The 15,913-nt window shown below is 42.0% G+C and overlaps 2 protein-coding genes across 9 annotated transcripts; one reads left to right on the top strand and one right to left on the bottom strand.

The window, feature by feature from the left end:
* Positions 1-494: 494 nt before the first annotated feature.
* On the top strand, positions 495-7,349 carry ints13 (integrator complex subunit 13). Of its 4 annotated transcripts, none has more exons than XM_058625221.1 (18): positions 495-864; positions 1,705-1,955; positions 2,048-2,122; positions 2,305-2,507; positions 2,722-2,802; positions 2,941-3,031; positions 3,158-3,286; positions 3,634-3,657; positions 4,501-4,585; positions 4,750-4,863; positions 4,958-5,047; positions 5,187-5,365; positions 5,454-5,618; positions 5,751-5,905; positions 6,005-6,235; positions 6,332-6,462; positions 6,857-6,992; positions 7,136-7,349. In XM_058625221.1, exons 2-18 carry the CDS (start codon positions 1,731-1,733, stop codon positions 7,170-7,172), a joined length of 2,151 nt encoding a protein of 716 aa, XP_058481204.1. In that variant the 5' UTR covers positions 495-864; positions 1,705-1,730; the 3' UTR covers positions 7,173-7,349. The 4 variants fall into 4 exon arrangements, with proteins under 4 accessions (XP_058481204.1, XP_058481205.1, XP_058481207.1 ...); XM_058625222.1 differs by having other exon boundaries at positions 496-864; positions 4,750-4,842; XM_058625224.1 differs by lacking the exon at positions 3,634-3,657 and having other exon boundaries at positions 496-864; positions 4,750-4,842.
* Positions 7,350-7,398: 49 nt separating this feature from the next.
* LOC131456681 (uncharacterized) lies at positions 7,399-15,296 on the bottom strand. 5 transcript variants are annotated; one of them, XM_058625210.1, is made up of 9 exons: positions 15,092-15,296; positions 13,994-14,427; positions 13,340-13,435; positions 13,034-13,233; positions 12,890-12,931; positions 12,289-12,485; positions 10,953-12,001; positions 8,968-10,284; positions 7,399-8,689 (listed from the first exon to the last, which is right to left on the bottom strand). In XM_058625210.1, exons 4-9 carry the CDS (start codon positions 13,124-13,126, stop codon positions 7,527-7,529), a joined length of 3,861 nt encoding a protein of 1,286 aa, XP_058481193.1. In that variant the 5' UTR covers positions 13,127-13,233; positions 13,340-13,435; positions 13,994-14,427; positions 15,092-15,296; the 3' UTR covers positions 7,399-7,526. The 5 variants fall into 5 exon arrangements, with proteins under 5 accessions (XP_058481193.1, XP_058481189.1, XP_058481190.1 ...); XM_058625206.1 differs by having other exon boundaries at positions 12,890-13,233; XM_058625207.1 differs by having other exon boundaries at positions 12,890-13,233; positions 14,014-14,427.
* Positions 15,297-15,913: the final 617 nt, after the last annotated feature.

Genomic DNA, 15,913 nt, shown 5'->3' with positions numbered 1-15,913 from the left:
TGATGTTATATGTTTGCATGTCTAAGAAATAAGAACTTTCAATTTCTGGTAAATAATTATTAATTATTGTAACAAAATATTACATATACAAGTGTATGTAATGTAGTACCTTTTTACCAACTCATTTATCCATTATCCAAACTTATTGAATATAATGTATTTTATTTGGTTGGCATCTGACATAATTGGAATACTTTCCTTAATATTTGAGGCAATATAGGAGGTGTAGTTTTTTTTTTTTAAACATACTTGTTTGAATGTACAGTTGTGAGTTTGTCTATTTTATTTTGCTATGTAGTGTTTGAATATATATCAAGAAAAAAGTACACTAAACACAAAGTGAAATTTAAAACTGTGAAGTAAAGTGACTTGAAACTCCTCTGCATCCGGATGATAGATTATTTACAAATGGGTTTACTATTTTTGTGATCTATAATCGGTAATGAAATTTTCGCGCAGACTCGGAACTGTCTAATCGTGCGGCCCAACAACAGGGGGGAAGACATATGGTGACGGAACACCAGTAGACATATCTGCTAATAACAATCGACTTTCAAGTGTATTGTTTGTTAATTGGTTCAAGTGTGTTCACACACTGAGAGTAAATATTACTTCAAATTGGATTAAATAGTAAAACACAATGTTAGGCTTTAACAGATGCCATAATGGGTGAATGTTCGCGTCGCCGGTGATGAAAGTGAATCAGCAAACAAACGATTCCGCCTCGTATTAGCTAACAGGCTAAAGCGGTGGACTGAGCACACATCTCGTTTATTAATTTTAACGTAACCGTAAGAAAGTAGAGGCAGTTTCAGACACTTTCAGAGTAATTCCAGTCGGTGCGACGTACACGGTCTTCTCCGGGTAAGTTAATATTTACACACCAACGGGAATATTTAGCAGCGAGTATGTTTATTCGTGTAGTGAACGTTAACTGTAGTTTGCGCTAAACACAGTAGTGCAGTGACGTGCAGTTACTGCATGTAGGGATGCTACAGCATTCGATATAAGTGTGCATTTGGATTAAAAGAAAGACCGAGCTCACAATTACTCGGTCGTGGTGAATTTCCTTAATTAAGATAATCGTAAATGTGGAAAATTGTCAGTTTTCACGTGAGAGCCTTCAAAATGCTGTCTACCTTGCCAACAAACAGTCCTAGTGGTTATTTTAAAGTTCCACAAGGGGGATGGGATGTCATGATTGTTGATTACAACAACAATAATAATAATGCTTAACAGACCAATCAAGCCTAAACAAATATTACAAGACGTCTTGTCTGGTAAGTCAAGGAGAGAAAGAAGCCCAACATTTCACACAATTAGGAAACACTAGGCAACAGTGGAGAGAAAATAAAATAATGTTAAGATTTAGGAAGAAATCTCTGACAAGACTTAAAGATGTGCAGCCATCTGCCTCGGTAGGTTTGGGGGTGAGGAAAATAGGGGACTGAGCAGAGGTGGTGGACAGAAAGAAGGGAGAGAAAACATAATACACCTAATGAGTACAAACCAAAGGCTCTGCCCATTAACGCTCAAGAGCCTAAAAAACTATATCACACAAATATTGTGAATGACACGTTAGTCACAATAGTATAGACAGGAAATGATAGAAAAATACTATGCTAACAATATGATAATGATTATGTAACTGCAAGACACATTAACCAAAAGCTAAAAATAGCTGTATATTTCTCATTCTTACAGGTCAGCACATACTGCAGATTGGCAAAATGAAGATGTTCTCAGTGTCTCACAAGACGGTCTTTGTGGTGGACCACTGTCCCTACATGGCCGAGTCCAGTCGCCAGCAGGTGGAGTGTGACGTACTGACAAAGAGCCGAGCTCAAGGTGTCATTCCTTTGGCCCCCGTGTCCAAGTCCCTGTGGACCTGTGCCGTGGAGTGTTCCATGGAGTACTGTCGCATCCTCTATGATGTTTATCCACTGAACAAACTGGTTAGATAATTGGTCTTCATTATTTTTTTATTTAATTAAAAAGCAATAATTCGGATTTTATTAATATTGTCTTTCACCTCTTTCCTTCACAGGTTAATTACATTGTGAGTGATTCAGAGTTTCACATATTGAACACCTGGAGGCAGGAGGATCAGAGCATTCATGAGGTAACCCTGTCTGGTAAAACTCTATAACTGTATTCAAACACTGTGTTCAGCAGTTCCAGATTGTTCACATTTTGGAGAAGTGCAACATTGCCACCAATACATCAGTGATCATACTTTTGCAGAAGTCTTCTTCAGAACTGTACTTGCAATGTGATTTTGTGGTTTCCTTCCCTCTCTGGCAGCTCATGGCAGCTCTGGCAGCTGTTGGGCCACCTAACCCACGTGAGGACCCAGAGTGTTGCAGTATCCTCCATGGGCTTGTTTCTGCGGTGGAGTCGTTGTGCAAGATCACAGAGTTGCAGCATGAGAAGCGCATCGCTCTGATGGACACAGCAGAGAGAGTTGCCAACAGGGGTCGCATTATCTGCCTCACCAATGCGAAAAGGTAAACACGCTCAGAAGAAACACGGCAGCCATCAGCCAGATGTTGCTGTGCCCAATACCTCCTAATTTTGGGGATTTATTTTAAGCATCAAACATTTAAGGAGTCAACAACTAATATATTCACAGTTATCAGTCTCCTACCTTATCTAAAGGACACTATTATTCTGTAACTTAAAAGTTATAATGTAAGCCTTGTTTTTGTATTAATCTTACAGTGACACTCATGTGCGCATGTTGGAAGACTGCATCCAGGAAACCATTATAGAACAAAACAAGCTGGCAGCAGGCTCAGACAGGTCAGTGACACATATTGTTCTAATTGGAGAAATGTGCTGTAATCAATAATGTATCAATAAAGTAAAGTATCAATAATGATTTGAGAACTGCATCATAGACTTGGTTTCTTATATTTAACTTATTATTGTGTGTTTCAGGCTGATGGCCATTCAGCAGTGTGATCTGGTTTTAGTGCACATTTACCCACAAGGTGAGGACACACTGGTGTCTGACCGTCCAAAAAAAGAGGTGAGTGCTAACAAGAAGCTCAGGGGAAATAAATAATATGAAATGGGCTTGCTTTTGTCTTTATCCCCAAACCACATATGATTGAACCATGTCACACAGTTTTTTTGTTTTCTCTTGCCGTCACAGATCTCCCCTCTGCTCACCAGTGAGGTATATAGTGTTCGCGCCGGGCGGCACCTCTCCACCAAACTCAACATTCTCGTCCAGCAGCACTTTGACTTGGCCTCGACCACCATTACAAACATTCCCATGAAGGTAACGGCGCTCCTGCCCTTTGCTCTGGCCTTGCACATGCTTTGTCATAAGTGATACTCACATACATTTTAATGCTTTTTATTTTATTTTCTTCTATATCAATGTTGTCACGTGCAGAATGCAGCTCGCCACTTTTTACTTGAGGATTGCTTTGTTTTCGTTATTTTAACTCTCACAGCTTTCCTGTTTTTCTCCATGCTTGCTTAATCTTCATGTGTTAGCTCTTCCTCAACTCAAATGACCATTGATAATTTACAGTATCTTTTATCTTTTAATTTAACTCATCTGCATGTTGATATGACTGTGAACCTGCTGCTGGTTTCATGCTGTATTTTCTGTTTTGCTAGCCCACATTAAATGTTTGCGAACAGGTTAGTACACGTTACCACACACACATGCAAGTGAGGAAGGAGCAGAGGTTACATCATGTAGTGTTTCAGTATATATATATATATATATATTTTCAGCAGTAGTGTTGCAAAGAGGTTTAGTTTATTTACAGATGTGCTGGTGAGGCTTCAGTGATGAATAGGCAACTCTGGTCTCATGTGGACAATCTGAGAGTTTTGTTCAGTTAAACTATGTAATTACTTTAATCCACCATTTTCTTTTAAAATAATTTGAATTCCTTGAAACATTTCTGTTTGAGATACTGGTTTATTAAATAGAATGTGAATGCTGTATTCACCTTCTGACAATTCCAAGACATCTGTGACCAGCATTGCCTCTTCTGAGTTATTCAAATCTGTTAGTGTGTTTAAAAAGTTGTCCCTCAACTTTCCTCACATCTTTTGTCTCCCTCATCAGATCCCACTCACTCTCCCTTTAGTGTCTTTGTGTGGTTCATTGTGCTCTTCCTAGTTTTTGTTTTTTAAACTGACCATCCTTGTATATGTGTTAACACGATTCTACCTGTAACAGTCGTTTAAAGCTTGTGATTTGCCCCCATTTTAAGGCTACAGCCAAAATACTTTTTGCTCAACAGAAGCAATGTTGTGCCTTTTACTTAAAAACCAAGTTTCTTTTATATAAGAAGACAAATATTTAGCTTTGAGCATTTTCCTTTTTGTTTTGTCATTATCATTTATCTTTTGGAACATGAAATCAGCAGTGTGCGTTTTTGTGTTTGTGTGTGCGTGTGCATAGCAGTGTGTATTTGTGTTTACACAAAGTAATGCTGACCTGTATTTGTTATTCTCCATGGGGATGGGCAGGAAGAGCAGCATGCCAACACATCAGCCAACTATGACGTGGAGCTCCTGCATCACAAAGACGCTCACCTGGAGTTCTTTAGGAGCGGTGGGTATTTCTGTTGAGACGTGAAATATAAATGGAAGCAAGGCAGGTTATAGATCCAGAGATCAGATGTATTTTTTTTAACGCTTTAGACACACATGTTATTGTATAACATCATTATTTGATCATTGCAATTTAAAAATTGACATTTCTTTCTGGTTGTGCAGGAGACTTGCATATGGCCGGCACCAGCACTCGGGAAAATGGACTCAAAGAGACGGTTACACTGAAATGGTGCACTCCAAGAACCAACAGCATAGGTGGGCACAGCAAGTTCCCAGGTTTAATAATGTTATATTATCCTTATCCCTAAAAGTTTTTCGGAAGTTGAATATTTGCCATTACATGTACCTTTTTTTTTTTCCCCCAACTTAGAACTCCATTACTGTACTGGAGCCTATCGCATCTCCCCCACAGATGTTAACAGTCGTCCGTCGTCATGTTTGACCAATTTTCTTCTCAACGGTGAGATTGAGAAACACTTTAAAACCCACGTGCTTGTGCATTTTTAATTCTTCTGTACTATGTATTGTAGCAGTGTCAGAGCTGATCTGTACACCACATGTATGAGTAGTTTGGCAATAACTTCTCTCACCATATGCAGGTCGATCAGTGCTACTGGAGCTGCCCAGGAAGTCGGGCTCAAAAGTGATCAGCCACATGCTCAGCAGCCACGGGGGTGAGATCTTCCTACACGTTCTCAATAGCAACCGCTCCACTCTGGAGGATCCACCCTCCATCAGTGAGGGCTGTGGAGGCCGAGTGACAGACTACAGAATCACAGTGAGTCCAGCTTACCTAGTCTGTGCTGAAATATTCACCAGAACCCTGCTGATGGAGACTGTTTATTTTCTCTCGCTCTCCCCCTCAGGACTTTGGCGAATTCATGAGGGAGAACCGGCTAACTCCGTTTTCAGAGGCTTCTCACAATCCAGCGGGCAAGCTGCCAGCTGAGAGGGCCAAGGCGCAGCTGGAGCGTCACACTCGATACTGGCCCATGATCATCTCACAGACCACAATTTTTAACATGCAGGCAGTAAGCAGCACTTAGGATTTTTTCAAATATTTGTCTTGTTCGTTGATGATCTCAAGAATTGTGAAAGAATGTGTTTTTCCCACATTAGTCCATGTTACGTCCTTTTTGGCTAAGATGTTCTATTTGTCTTAGGTGGTTCCTCTAGCCACCCTGATAGTGAAGGAGACTCTGACTGAAGACGATGTTCTGACCTGCCAGAAAACTGTTTACAACCTGGTAGACATGGAGAGGAAGAACGACCCACTTCCTATCTCCACTGTGGGATCCAGAGGCAAAGGCCCCAAGAGGTATTTATTTAAACAACTAAAAATAAACCTTGACTTCCTCCATCCTGTGTTTTTGAGAAAGAATAAGTTTTCACTTTTTTTCACTGTTGGTATTTCCAGAGATGAACAGTATCGTATTATGTGGAATGAGCTGGAAACATTAGTGAAAACTCACGCCGGATCCACCGACAGACACCAGCGGGTTCTGGACTGCATCATCGCCTGCCGCAGCAAACCTCCCGAAGAGGAGGAACGAAAGAAGAGAGGGAGAAAGAGGGAGGACAGGGAAGACAGGACAGAGAAAAATGGCAACAAGGACACGGAAGACAAAAGCTGGCAGGACTCAGAGAGGTGATGATGGCTGTTGTATGTCATGTTTGAGCTGAAATATCTGTTGCTTTTGAACAGAATGTAATGCTGTTACACTATCTTGTTTCTAATCTAAAGGCTAAAGGGTTTGCTGGATAAAGAAGAACCGGAGTCAGAAGTGATCAAGGATTCTCCGGACTCTCCAGAGCCGCTCAACAAGAAACCACGCCTGTCGATTGAGGAGGTTCAACCTCCAGAGCGCGCAAAAGGTACAAATACTCATCAGACTGGCTCTCTTCAAAACAGAAAACACTTCTAAAGTGTCTCATATATTAGGTCAATGTCTTTCAGACTTTGCAATTAGCAAATCACATCGACTGCAAATCAATGATTCTATTTTTGATTGATGTAACTGATTGAATGTAACATCAAGTACAAAGAGCATTCTTTGTAGGCTGCTTACAGTTTTTACATGTATTCAAAACCCAAGTTCAAACTGCTTTTTTTTAGGTTTTCTGTATTACTTGATAGAAAGTAATGCAGTATATTTAGTCAAAGACTCTTTATATATGAATAACTGCGTCGGTTATCACCTGGTATGACGTCATTGTGGCCACACTTGGGGCATCTTTTACCTGCTATATCTCCATAATGTCGCTGCAGGTCCCGTGTCGCTCCTCAGCATGTGGACCAATCGCATCACCACGGCCAATTCCAGGAAGCACCAAGAGTTTGTTGGAAGAGTGAGCTCAGTCAACAACAAGTTTGAGTTGTACCAGCACCTGAAAGAAGAGAATGGGTGAGTAACTGTGAAATATCATGTCACTGTCTGTCACGTTCAGTAATGTGTGCATCGTCTTACTTTGGGTGAGCCCATGAATGAAGCCTGTAGATGGACACAATTTGTTTATGCATCAAACTTGACATGTTCCTTGTTTCCAGGATGGATGTTCATGAAAATGGCAAGGCCACCAGATGATGCACCTCCCCCAGATACAGTACACCGAGAACGAGATCAGTGGATCGGTGTTTTTCAGACTTTCGGAGCCATCTTGCGTCATCAAAACAAAAAGGACCACACAATGATGAACTCAAACAATGGATTTGTAATTTTATTTTTTACCCATGAATTTGTAGATATATCTGCTCACATGTTGTGTTAAACAATAAATGCCGTCAGTAGAGAACTTTTGCTTTTGGATAAATTATGTTGAAAGATATTTTTGGATCACGTGAGTGCATAATTCTATATCAACCATTTGCACTTGCGGGACTGGAACATTGAGATTATGTTGGTACAAACATGAGGATTTTTCTGTTTTGTTTGTTTTGACTATATATCTGAAAAATCATAATATGGAGGACGAGGCCGCAGGGCCTTGTCGCGCATGTTTGGTCCTTTCTCAACTGAAAGTGGCCTCTCATCTTGTGTGAGATTGATCCAGAGTCTCAGTGGAGGAGGCCGCTCAGACTGAAGCAACGGAGGACGCCTTGGACCAATGGCCCATAGATCTCTGCTGTGAACCGACAGCTGGCGGTTTGAAGGCCAAGTGGTGACTGTTCTTGACGTTCCAGAACCTTTGCAGAAGTAAAGAGCTACGGCAACGAGGAGGATGATTAGGATGAGTAGGCAGACGATGAGGAGAGCTGTAAACATAGCAGCCATCCACTGATAAGAGTTGGGGGTGATGGACGTAGATGCAGATGAGTTAGAGGTGGGACAGAGGGAAGTATTGGTGCCTGAACCTGGATTCATAGTGGTGTAGTCAGCAGTGGTATAACTGCCAAATGTGGGAGGGGGAGATGCAGTAAAACAGTCCTGTCTGTAGCTCACAGGTCCAACTTTAGTGATGGGAAACTCTGGAAGCATTGCTTCTCTGAATTTAAGGTTGACGGATCCACCTGTAGACACCATTGCCAACCACATGCTGTGTATTTGATCAACATTGCAATGTGTTCTCTTGATTTGCCCCATTTCACAAAAGGTGTGGTTGTACCATGAAATCACTGTGGACCCAGGAGTCATGGAAACAACAGAAAGGTGGTGGCTGTGGGAGCTGTTAAAATAGCCAGACAGTTTCCACAGCAGGTCGTCCACAAGGTGGCGATGACGGAGGATGGAGTGGAGGCTGCGTTTTGCCGTCATGGTGAAAAAGTGACACGGTTCAACTGGCCTGTGCTGCAGATCCAGAGTCATTGGCAGCGTGGTGCTCAGACCCTGTCTGTCCCGGGCGACCAGGAGGAGGTGCTGTGGAGCAAACTTCATGTCCACCTCCAGAGGAACCCCGTGAAGATCCAGACCATCCAGAGCCAACCACGTCCCAACACTGAGGGGAGGCCCGTCAGTCAGTCTGATCTCCAGGGAGAGTGAATCTGCTTCACCATCTTCTGGATCCAGAAAGGTTTTAGAAGGGATCGAGTAGAGAAAGGGGAAGCCAACAGTGGCCATGAGCACTGGAATGGACTGCAGCACTTTGGGTGGAAGATTCAAGGAATCTGAAAAGTAAAAATTGTTTAAATTATTGCACAGTAAAACAGAAAAATGTTTAATTAAACACCTTTTCACTTCCACTGACACACAATCGAGCTATAAAGACCAGAAAAAAGCAGGTGGAGTCTGCATCTAGGGACAAAGAGCAGGTGCTCATACAATTTCCTGAATAAAAGGAACGAGAAAATAGAAGAAGAGAGAACTCACTTGATCCTGGTGCTTAAATATTACTTCTAATGTTTTGCTCTGATTCATAACATGTTCACAGTTGGCGAGCACTTACCTGACATAAAAGATGAAGACTGTGGTGGCCCGACTGAGCTTTGTCTTGTAGCTGAGGAAAGGCCAACGCCAATTAACGGTGTGTACGTTATCGTGGAGATGCTACTATCTGAGAAGAGGTTGGTGGTGGGCAATGGAATTGTAGAAAAGACTTTTCCACTTGAATCAAATGATAAAATCTGTGATGGAGAAGCAGTCCAGTAGATCTCAGTTGGAGGGAAACTTGCTGTAAAGGTAAGAACATGATCCGATGAGCTCTCGAGGTAGGTGCTGGGAATAGGTGGGGTGCAATCACTAACATACACATGATCCTGGCCACACGATGGGAATGAAGGCTCCAGACTCTGTATTGAATGAATGGAAGACGCAGGGTACGGCTCTTGAGCAGTAGAGGGAGCAGTTGGACCAGAATTTACCCCAGACACTGATCCAATGCTCTTGGATATTGCAGGATGAGTTGGATCATCCTGCAATATCCAGCTTGGGTCTATTTTAGTAGTTGTTGCATTTAAATACACGCTGCTTGTTATTGCGTGGGTAAAGAATATGTTGGAGGAGTTATGAATGAGCTGGGTCTGCTCAAGCTGCAGTGTTGGCACAGTAGTCTGTTTCAATGACAGCATGAATGGCATACTTTCATGACTGGATCTGACAGATGTTTGGTCTTCAAAGGACTGGCCCTTTAATGTGCTCAATGGGATTGAAGTTATTTGGGGGGTAAAAGAGAAGCTCATTTGCGCTGGTGTTACTGGTGTCGGTGAAATGCCTGAAATGACTGTCTGTGTTTCACAATTAATGTCTGTGACAGAGTTTGACTGTAAGTCCATCACAACTCTGCTTTGAAGACTCGAAGAAGCGTCGTGACAACGTTTGGAGGTCTGCAACACTGAGCCAAAAGATGGTGATGAGTTCAGAAACTCTACACTAAATAGGGGGTTTGTAGTAAATGACGTCTCAAGTCGTCCACTCAAAGGTTCAGAAGGTACCGCTGGTGTAAACTCCAGTTCAATTTGTCCAGACAGTGTCAGGTGACGCGCTAATGTGGTTGCTGACATCGCGTCCTGACTCATCCCGGGTGAAGCTGCCAGCAGATGTTCAATCGTCTCCGTACACTGATGTATCGACAATTGCTCATTCGGAAACAGCCGAGTCCTCTGTATTCGGTTTGTCGGTGGCGTCTGAGTTGGCTTTAATCTGGAGCCGAGCAGCAGGACATCATTATGTTTCTCTGTCAGAGGTGAGCGATGAGAAACAGACGGGATTTTGTGGAGCGCTGAGTCGAGGTCTTTTGTAGGTTCTTGGCTAAAGATGACGTGACCTTTAAAAAAAAAAATAAAAAAAAAATAAATAAACAATACAACAATTCAGCACAGTGAAAAAAAGAGGAGCTCATCAAATGTAGTCTCAACAATACTGCCAATATTGTGTGCGATTTTTATTCACTCAAAAAAAAACAACTTTATTTTCTATGAAAGTATACATTTGATTCTTAATTATATGCTGTGTATGTGTGGTCTTTAACCATAGACTGTATATAAAAGTGGATGGCGTCTTCTGGTTTGCAAGGTAAGTCTAACTGAAAAGTAAAAACATATTTAATTTCAATGAGAGTCTATGGGAAAATGAGCCTAATTCAGTCAACATTGTCCTGAGTTAATGGTCTAAATTGCTAGTTTCAGGTCTTCTTTAATAGCATAATAGCATGTCAGTTTTGAGTAAACAACATGTGATTAACAGCTTCGTTCTATGCCTTGAACATAAAATACAATCATAAAACAGTCATTTGTTTTCCACGTTAGCCGCGCTTCACATATTTCCATCACTACATTAGGGCCATATGTTCCTTCATCCATGCATCCATTGAGCTACATTCATCTGTGGGCTCCCTTTCAAACAAGGTCAAGTCATCCCAACATATGACCTGAATGACTAAGCACCCAGAACAATCCCACACAGTCATATAGGAGTCAACAGCAGCAGACTTACCCAGTGAGCTCACAGTGGGCCGTCTTTCTGAGTCAGTGTGGCTGGCTCTGTAGTATTCAGTCCACCGGGCGGTTTCCTTCAGATGAGGTCCAAAGGTCAGACGAGTGGCCTGCGATGGCCCATCGACGGCCTCATGTGTCAGAGTGGAAGTGTCACTGTAAATGGCCGGGGTCATTGGCAGTGAGGAGTAAATAGTAGTGTGCAGTGTGGACGATGTTAAGACCACAGATGGTGGTGACGAAAAGTCTGCGGTCCAGAAATACTCGGAAATAAGAGCCGTTACTTGCTCGCAACAGCTAGTTTCTGCTTTGGAGGCAGAAAACACAGTTGGCTCTGAACGGTGAAGTGGAAACCAGTTTGGATGACCACAGATTGAAGATCCTTGTATTTCCTGCATATAATCTGTTTCCGTAACTCCCGGTGCCTCTGGGTTTACGTCCGAGTGGTAGATCGGCGTCTGAAAAGCATGCCACGCCAGAATCTTCTCCAATACAAGTGGGAAACTAGCAGCCAGTGTGTTTGAGGGCTGCAGGAAAGGCTGCCTGTTTTGATAGTTTACAGCACTTCCTGTTGAACCCTCCGTGTGCATTTGTTCCAGTTTTAAAGGAAGAGAATATGTCAATGAATGGAGATGAGTTGTACATGGAAAGATCACTTCACAAACCCCCTTCCATTCCAAAATGGTAGCTTCCAGCAGTCTTGCCAACTCCTCCATCTTCACGCCGTGTTCCAGCGTTTGGGTAAAATCAGGTCTTCTCTCTCCTGGACAGCAGACAGGCCACAGGAGTTCAGCAACATCTCCTGAGACATCTGGAGACATCTCAGCAAGCCCACTTTGTCCCCAAACCCCAAGCTTGTTTTGTTGTTGTTGTTGTTTGAGGGAACTTCTTCTTGAAAACAGGAAAACCGAGCCCACTGGAAGGTGGAGGTGTCCGGCCAAGGTGCTGACCAAACGAAGACGCTGGCTGGCGTCAAGAGTGACGGGATTCAGCAGAAGGAGAAGGTTAGCCCATGTAGTAATTTCCCCCTCAGGACAGGACAGAGTATTTCTATTAAACACAGAGACAAACGTGTACTATTACATTCAAGTTCTGCTTATAACATAAAAAGGTCTAGTTTTTACTTTGCAACTTTGCAGAAATAAACTAATTCAAACAGGTGTTTCAATTTCAATTCTAGCAGCAGAATCTATTTGAATACGTTTTTCAGAATAAAAGCTCTGAACTCAATATGAAATTTGAATTTTAACCAAATAATTTAAGATCAGATTTGTTAAATCATCTGCCGGGGCAGATACAGATGCTGGCGGGCCACCAATTGCTGTATGCCGTCTTACCTGGCTTGGCTCTCCCCACTCCCAGTTTTGTTAAGGATGTGCAGGTAGAAGTGTCCAACGCACTGCTCAACAGTCACAGACACTTTTAAGTGGTACATCCCGCAGTCCTCGAGCAGAGCTAAGCCAGCTAGAGTGTGACTCTGTTGCTTAAAAACCATCCAGTGTGGCAAAGTGCTGCCACCATCCGCCAGTGTAAGCTGGGAGGGGAAATAAAGAAAAGACGTTAAATTCAAATTTTGTGTTTAATAAATGCCAGATTGGTGGGTTTTAAACTCTTATTATGTATATGTTATTATTCTGCCTCTGTTTGGCCTTTATAAACAGAAATGATATAAATGTCACCCAAATCTAGCTCTGTTAAGCAATATTATCAGTGGCATTGATCAAGTCTAACTGCTGGGTTATTTTGAGCTGTAAAATTCAATTTTTGCATGAATGCTTCTTTCTGTCTTCCGCCGTCTCACTTTACTCGCGCAATGTTCCTGTTGCTGCCGTTTGTCCTGACACGGGAATGGAAAGAGATCTAAACACCAATATACTGAGAAACGTCACAGTTTCTATTCTGAGGTTACGCTGCAACTGTTTTAAATGCACGTTTCACCTGATAGTGCTGTTTGAGTCCCAGTGTTTCAGGAGAAGGGACCTTGAAAAAGAAAGGAGATCCTGGGTCAGATGTGAAGTTGGGAAAACTGCTATCGTCTGTCCTCGCATGACAATGTGGCATTAAACTTTGGTTGTGCATCACATTCTTCAGCAGCAGCAGCAGCAGCAGTCCGAGGTAGACGTCCAGGGGTTTTTGTTTAAATATACTGGTCTGCTTGACAGGGAGGTAACCCATCGCCCCTTCAAATGCTGAGTACGCCTGTCTTTACCAGTAATGGCTAAAGTGTCTCTTTTCGGTGAGGAATATACCCAGTTGTCCCATTCTGTTGTCCAGTCAAACACCTGTGACGTTAAAGAGAAAAGATGTTAAAAATGGCAGCATATGTGCACGGCAAGGCACTGATGTTTCCTCTTCCTCTTTGACAGCGAAAAGTGTTTGTTTACGCACGGGCAGAACCTGATCCTCAGAGCGGTCATTCACAGAGCTCGGCTTCACGGAAGGTCCAGTTACAAGTCAGAGGTGGTTGCCAGGATACCTGATACGCTACACGAGACAATTATCAGTGACTTCATGTCACAGGTCAGGCAAATCATTTTTGTAGTCGTTCAAACTCTCAGTGCATAAATGTGGTTCTCAATCCTGGTCCTCGGGGACCCCATGCCCTGCTCAAATACACCCGATTCAAAGGAATGGGTCATTATCAGGTTATTTGCAGAGCTTGATGACCATTTGAATCAGGTGTGTTGGAGCAGCAACACATAAAACATGGAGGGCATGGGACCAGGATTGAGAAACACTGTGTTTGACTGTTGTGTGCATCACTTTGAAACCTTGGCTTTACACCAGGGCGGGGTACCACATTTTCTATTTTATGAATTAATTCATCATATTAAATTGAATTCGAGTAATTATAATACAAAACACACGTTTGTCATTATTGGTTTGTAAAGTATCTGAAACTGAAAATAACATCAACGTTTTGCCACATTTAGCTTCAAACAATGTTTGAAAAAGTATTATGAACACACATACATACATACATATTATATATATACATATATACATATATATATATATATATATATATATATATACACTCACCACATTGGCAAAACACTCACTCAAGACACACGCTCTCGGCTGACTGGAAATGCCGCTCCTCCAGTTAACGGCAGTTCCGGGCCAGTCGGGGCCGTATGTTCAGCAGACGCATCCTGGACAGGATACTACTACTACTACTACTTCTACTACTAATCACATAGTCTCTGGGGCCCTGGTATTTTGTTCATGGGTTTGTTTGTAATAACATCTGCCTAATGCTTCTCAGACTGGAACCAGACCACGTATGGTACTCCCAGCCCATATGAAGAAGGGAAAGCTGGTATGAGCTTGCCAATTGCCCTTCATTATCTCTGTCCCAGCTACATCTCCGTGATTGGTGTGGGAGCACTCGCTGCATCGGTCATGTCATCGATTGATTCTGCACTTCTGTCTGCTGCCTCCCAAGTTGGTCGAAACATCTTCAAGAACATCATCTACAAACAGGTGAGAGACACTTTATACAGCAATGGCAGCAGACTCCTTTAACTATTACTGACTATGTTTTTGTTGTGATAAAATAGAGCATATCCTATATTTAAAGACGCCCTCACCGGATTATAACCTAGTCAGTCCTGGTCATAACTTACATCTCACAGTTGATAATGTTTTTGATTAAAAATGTGAATATGGGACATTTAACCTGAGATTTCTCTCAAAATGTCTGACACACTAGCAGATACCAATGTGCTGAATACAACTTTTTCACAACATGCTGAATACACACTTTTTCAACTTTTAGAGAACTCTTTATACAGTTGTTCAAAGTCCAGTTTTCAGGTTTGTAAAACAAAGCTGTGAGGATTTTCACAATTTTTTTTCCAATTCAAAGATGTGCTTTCAAACATGCGCTCAGAGACCAGTGTTCTGAGGGTTTTATTTTGAAAACCGGATGTTACTGTCCTTACAAATCAGCCTGAGTCGTTGGCTCAGGCTATTTACCGTAAAAGCCGTTGTAAGGAGGGCGTTAAAATGTGTTTATTTTACCAAGATAGTTTGACCGAAGAGCATGAAGCAGACAATATACAAAACACAATAACAAAGTAAGCGGTTTCCAAAAAATAATTATTAAAAATAACAATAATAATAATTTAAACTCACCATTTAGGTTATAATCCATCTGTTTTTGTGACTGGAGCCAAACATGTCAATGATGCGCTGGACACCCAAAGCCTTTGGTCTTTGTTTGTTGAAGGACGACATGGCCAAGTGACTGTTAGACGTTCCTAAAACAAATGTATCCATAGCAAATCTCGACTAGCTCAATTAACTATTCCGCTAACCGATGGTGACTGCTACTAGCACGCGCGCGCACGTCACCTGAGTGACGTAAGGACGTCACGCATTATAGGTTCTCTACAAACAGGTTCCCCGCTGACCTCAGAACAGTGATTAGACATCTCCTGATGTTGATGAGTTGTATTCTTAATGATCTATGACGTCATATCTGTGACGTCATTTCGGCTCGCCAAAACTACAGATATCTGTAATTGAGTTTTTACGAGTCAAAAATGACGTCATAGATATCAGAAATAGTTATTCCAGACAAGTTGTTTGATGGCAGGACTGACACTGAAACACTTTTAAAAGCATCAGTATGTTCAGCTTGTACAGAAATCTGTAGAGCATCATTTAACAAGGACATCTGGTGCTTTAAAAAAACAAAACAGCACTAAAAAGTAAAGTTAAAACAGTATTTTGGACTTTTAAAGGCTTTTGGTTTTTAAGGGGGGGGGGCATACATTTGTTACAATGGTTAGTGACCCGGTCAGAAGAAGGGCCTTTCTGCATGGAGTTTGCATGTTCACAGTCCAAAAACATACAGATTTGGGGTTTAAGGCAAATTGGACACCCTAAATTGACTGTAGATGTGAGTGTGAATGGTTGTTTCAAGGCTTAAGATTTGGAAAGTTTGGTCACAAA

The sequence above is a fragment of the Solea solea genome, chromosome 3 (assembly GCF_958295425.1).
Source record: "Solea solea chromosome 3, fSolSol10.1, whole genome shotgun sequence".
NCBI classification, from domain to species: domain Eukaryota; kingdom Metazoa; phylum Chordata; class Actinopteri; order Pleuronectiformes; family Soleidae; genus Solea; species Solea solea.
Note: the sequence above shows the minus strand (reverse complement) of the source record. Positions and strands in the feature narration are given on the sequence as shown.

What these genes read in the sequence shown, in the direction of transcription:
- ints13 (XM_058625221.1), top strand. Translation starts at nt 1,731, where the DNA reads ATGAAGATGTTCTCAGTGTCTCACAAGACGGTCTTTGTGGTGGACCAC. An exon ending in TGGGCACAGCAAGTTCCCAG is followed by an intron (nt 4,864 to 4,957) that starts GTTTAATAATGT and finishes CCCCCAACTTAG; the next exon opens with AACTCCATTACTGTACTGGA. An exon ending in CAATTTTTAACATGCAGGCA is followed by an intron (nt 5,619 to 5,750) that starts GTAAGCAGCACT and finishes TATTTGTCTTAG; the next exon opens with GTGGTTCCTCTAGCCACCCT.
- LOC131456681 (XM_058625206.1), bottom strand. Translation starts at nt 13,126, where the DNA reads ATGGGTTACCTCCCTGTCAAGCAGACCAGTATATTTAAACAAAAACCC. An exon ending in GACTCAAACAGCACTATCAG is followed by an intron (nt 12,486 to 12,889) that starts GTGAAACGTGCA and finishes TTCCCCTCCCAG; the next exon opens with CTTACACTGGCGGATGGTGG. An exon ending in AGTGGGGAGAGCCAAGCCAG is followed by an intron (nt 12,002 to 12,288) that starts GTAAGACGGCAT and finishes TGTGTTTAATAG; the next exon opens with AAATACTCTGTCCTGTCCTG.